This window comes from Bidens hawaiensis, unplaced genomic scaffold (assembly GCF_021521415.1).
Source record: "Bidens hawaiensis isolate Kalapana, Puna unplaced genomic scaffold, B.hawaiensis_p1.1 tig00050572_1, whole genome shotgun sequence".
Classification (NCBI taxonomy): domain Eukaryota; kingdom Viridiplantae; phylum Streptophyta; class Magnoliopsida; order Asterales; family Asteraceae; genus Bidens; species Bidens hawaiensis.
In genome coordinates, this window is record NW_027499055.1 from 7,118 (window position 1) to 11,418 (window position 4,301).

The window sequence follows — 4,301 nt, forward strand, 5'->3', positions numbered from 1 at the left end:
AAACAAAAAAGCACCCTTGGTGATCACAGCCGTATTCGGCAGTTACAGAACTCCACGATTCTTTGTCGATGCGGGAGCAACATCCAAAATCATGTACCGCCAGTGCTTCGACTTACTAGAAGAAAAAGACAGGCATCAGTTAACAACTGTCAACGCTCCAATCGCGGGTTTCAACCAGAGCATTGAATACCCGCTGGGACAACTGACATTCCCAGTCGAGTTAAGTGACGGACTCCATTCACGAACAGAAGACGTCGATTTCCTGGTGATGGAGACTCCTCACCCGCAGTATGACATAATTTTAGGAAGAGAGGCTATTGGTGATTTCAACGCTACTCCGTCAACAGCGCATGGAATATTGAGGGCGCCAACACCAACAGGAATAGCAATGATCCACGCCAACAAAGAATGCAACATGGCGGAAAGAAAAACACCGCCACAGAAGACGCTGAAAACAACCAAAACTAGAGAGGTGGAAAAATGGGTGCTCAACAAAGAATTCCCAGAGCAAAGCATAACCATTGGACCTACCATCTCTGAAGGAGTGCGTGCGGCGCTCAAAAGCTTGTTAGTCAAAAACATTGATGTTTTCGCTTGGACCCCAGCGGACATGACAGGGGTTCCAAGAAGCAAAGCGGAACACGAATTAAAGGTAAACCCAACCTTCGTCCCGGTTGTACAAAAACGAAGAAAGATGGGACCAGAGCAGGCAAAAGCCTATGATGAACAAGTCCAGCAGTTAATAGATGCGGGCATAATTCGAGAAATTCAGTACCAAACATGGGTAGCTAACCCAGTAATGGTACCTAAGACAAACGGCCAATGGCGCATGTGTATTGACTTCAAAGACCTCAACAAAGCATGCCCAAAAGATTGTTAACCATTTCCAGAATTTGACCTCAAGGTAGACGCATTGGTACCATTTCAATTTAAATGTTTTCTGGACGCATATAAAGGGTATCACCAAATACACATGGCGGCAAGAGACCAAGACAAAACGGCGTTCCGAACAAATAGCGGAATATATTGTTATAAGATGATGCCGTTCGGTCTCAAAAACGCCAGGTCTACATACCAGCGATTGATGGACAAAGAATTCAAATCTCAAATTGGAAGAAACCTATAGGTATATATGGACGACTTGGTTGTTAAAGCAAAATGAAGGGAACAATGTTGAAAGACATTGAGGAAACCTTCAAAACGCTAAGGTCAATCAGCATGAAGCTTAACCCGGGAAAATGTTCTCTCGGAATGGAAGAAGGAAAATTCCTGGGAGTGGTAGTAACAAATGGCGGCTTCAGAGCCAACCCAGAAAAACTAGAGGCTGTGTTAAGAATGCCTTCACCAAGATCTATCAAGCAAGTGCAAACACTTGATGGCCGTTTAGTCGCGTTGAACAGATTTTTGTCCAGTCATGCTGAAAAATCTTTTCCGTTCGTTTCAACCCTGAGGAATTGCCTCAAGAGATCCCAGTTTCGGTGGACAGAAGAAGCGGAAAAAGCATTTCAAGAAATTAAGATGCGCCTGGCGGAACTACCAACGTTAACAGCCCCTAAAGCTGGAGAGCCGCTGATAGTATACTTAGCAGCGTCAGAAAGAACAGTCAGCGCTGTCTTAATGGTGGATAGAAACGGCGCTCAAACGCCCATTTACTACATAAGTCGCACCCTCGCGGAAGCAGAAACAAGATATTCCACCTTGGAAAAATTGGTTCTATCTTTGGTCCAGACAGCGCGCCATTTAAGGAGATACTTTCAAGGCCACCCAATACATGTTCTCACTAACTTTCGCCTACAAAACGTACTAAGCAAACTAGAACTATCTGAAAGGCTTGAGAAATGGGCGATAGAGTTAGGAGAACATGCCATCGAATACAAACCAAGGCCAGCAATCAAAGGACAAGTCTTGGCAGACTTCATCGCGGAAATCCCTCAAGAAAAAGAAGAGGAATGCAAAAAAGAGATCGAAATCCCCGTCGATCAACAAAAAGATGAAGTCTGGAAGCTGTTCACAGACGGAACCTCCAATGATGAAGGTGCAGGTGCGGGCTTAAGAATAACCAACCCAGAAGGGCAACACTTTACGTACGCAATACGCCTAGAATTCAAAAGCACAAACAACGAGGCGGAGTACGAAGCACTGTTGGCAGGGTTGAGGATCGCTTAAAAGTTGGGGTCCCGCCATTTGGAGGCACACGTGGATTCAATGCTAGTAGCAAATCAAATCGAAGGATCATACGATGCAAAAGACGATAAGATGGCGTCGTACCTAGCGCAAGCTAAAGTACTAATGGCGGCCTTACATGCATGGTAAAACACATCAACAGAAGTGAGAACAAACAGGCTGACGCCTTAAGCAAAATCGCCTCGGTTGGTTTTGAACACCTCGCAAAAGACGACCGCATCGAAGTCCTGATAATTCCTTCAATAATGAACAAAGAAGTTCTCGTATGTTCAGAAGCAGAAAAGAATTGGATGACACCGATCATCAACTACCTCTCAAGAGGTATCTTGCCAGAAAACAAAGCAGAGGCGCGGAAGATCCGCCACAAGGCATTGAATTACACGATACAATGTGACATTCTCTACAGACGATCGTACTTGGGACCACTTCTCAGATGCGTAGACCCACAAGACGCAGATTATTTGCTAAGAGAAATCCACGAAGGAATATATGGCGTACATGCAGGCCCAATAATGGTGGTCGCCAAAATCATGAACACAGGGTACTACTGGCCAGGCATGCATGTAGATGCCGAAAAAGAATTGAGATGATGCAGCGCCTGCCAACGCCATGCACCAAACACCTTGCGCTCGAAAAATGCCATAATACCAGTAACAGCCTCTTGGCCATTTCAAAAATGGGCGATTGACATAACAGGACCATTTCCAGGGGCGCCAAGGCGTGTGAAGTTCCTAATTGTAGCAATTGATTACTTCACAATGTGGATAGAAGCAAAGCCGGTAGCATCAATCATCGCAGCCAACGTCAAAAAATTCATATAGGAATTCATAATCTGTCGCTTCGGGTTACCCACGAATTTGTTCAGTGACAATGGAACACAGTTTGCCGACCAACACATCCAAAGATGGTTGAAAGAGCTCAATATCACGCAGACATTCACTTCTGTTGCTCATCCACAAGGGAATGGCGAAGTGGAACGTGCCAACAGAACAATCTTTGGCGGAATCAAGAAAAGGTTAGCAAACCACAAATCAGGATGGGTCGATCAACTACCTCACGTACTATGGGCCATAAGAACGCATAAAAATACAAGTAATGCGGAAACGCCGTTCAACCTAACTTATAGTACCGAAGCAATGATCCCCGCCGAAGTCAGCATTCCTTCACCAAGAGTCACATTACCAAATGATAACGACGCAGAAAGGCGGTTATATTTAATGCTTTTTGAAGAAAATCGAGAGTTGGTTGCAATAAGGGAACAAAACTACAAGCGCCAGCTACAGAAGTATTACAACACCAAAGTGAAAATATGTGAGTTCAATACCGGAGATTACGTCCTTCGCAACAACGAGGCATCAAGAGCACACGCACAAGGCAAACTAGCGCCATCTTGGGAAGGCCCATACCAAATCAAGGAAGTATTGGGAAAAGGCACCTACACTCTGATGCATCTTGATGGCTCAGCGATTCCTAGAACATGGAACGAGGCACAATTGCGAAGGTGTTATATGTAAATCGATTCCAATTGTAAAAACAGGCCAAGGGTCGAATTTGAATGGAAACGATACTCCACATTTCACAAGTTAAATAAAAGTTGATTTCATTTATATACAAGTAATTACAAGCGAGCACTTACGCCCGCGCATAAAAAAAGGGGGGGAACAAAACAAAAGGGTACAACTATACAGATCAAGAAGATAGCCTAATCTACGTCGTTGACACTCTTCCCAGATTCAACAACCACGCTATATCCTTGGCCACTAACAGGAGCGGTGGAAGGACCAGCCTGCGAAGGCTCAAGCAAAATCCTTAACAGCTGCACGCAATTCTCCTCCTTAGCATACTGAGCTACTTGGGAAAGAATAGGAAACGTAAGAGAATAATATTCCATCTCAGCGGCGGTATACTCCTTTTCCACATCAATGGCGTGAAGAGCATAGGCCTCAAGTGGGAGGTTTTCACACAAATGCGTAACAACATCCTGAAAACTAGCCTTGTGGCCAAGCTGTTGAGAAGCATTGACAAGGGCTCCAACACAACGCGTCAAATCATTATCGCTAATGATGCGTTGGGCAACGTGCATAAAGAAAAATAATAGGAGAATGAACAAAAAAAAG

The 4,301-nt window shown here is 44.6% G+C and overlaps 2 protein-coding genes across 2 annotated transcripts; both read left to right on the top strand.

Annotated features, from left to right (window-relative positions):
• The first annotated feature begins 2,306 nt into the window (after positions 1–2,306).
• On the top strand, positions 2,307–2,774 carry LOC143598607 (uncharacterized). The gene has a single exon (XM_077076781.1). It carries the CDS (start codon positions 2,307–2,309, stop codon positions 2,772–2,774), a length of 468 nt encoding a protein of 155 aa, XP_076932896.1.
• Positions 2,775–3,320: 546 nt separating this feature from the next.
• Positions 3,321–3,698, top strand: LOC143598608 (uncharacterized). The gene has a single exon (XM_077076782.1). The coding sequence runs from the start codon at positions 3,321–3,323 to the stop codon at positions 3,696–3,698; it is 378 nt and encodes a 125-aa protein (XP_076932897.1).
• Positions 3,699–4,301: the final 603 nt, after the last annotated feature.

What these genes read in the sequence shown, in the direction of transcription:
- LOC143598607 (XM_077076781.1), top strand. Translation starts at nt 2,307, where the DNA reads ATGGTAAAACACATCAACAGAAGTGAGAACAAACAGGCTGACGCCTTA.
- LOC143598608 (XM_077076782.1), top strand. Translation starts at nt 3,321, where the DNA reads ATGATCCCCGCCGAAGTCAGCATTCCTTCACCAAGAGTCACATTACCA.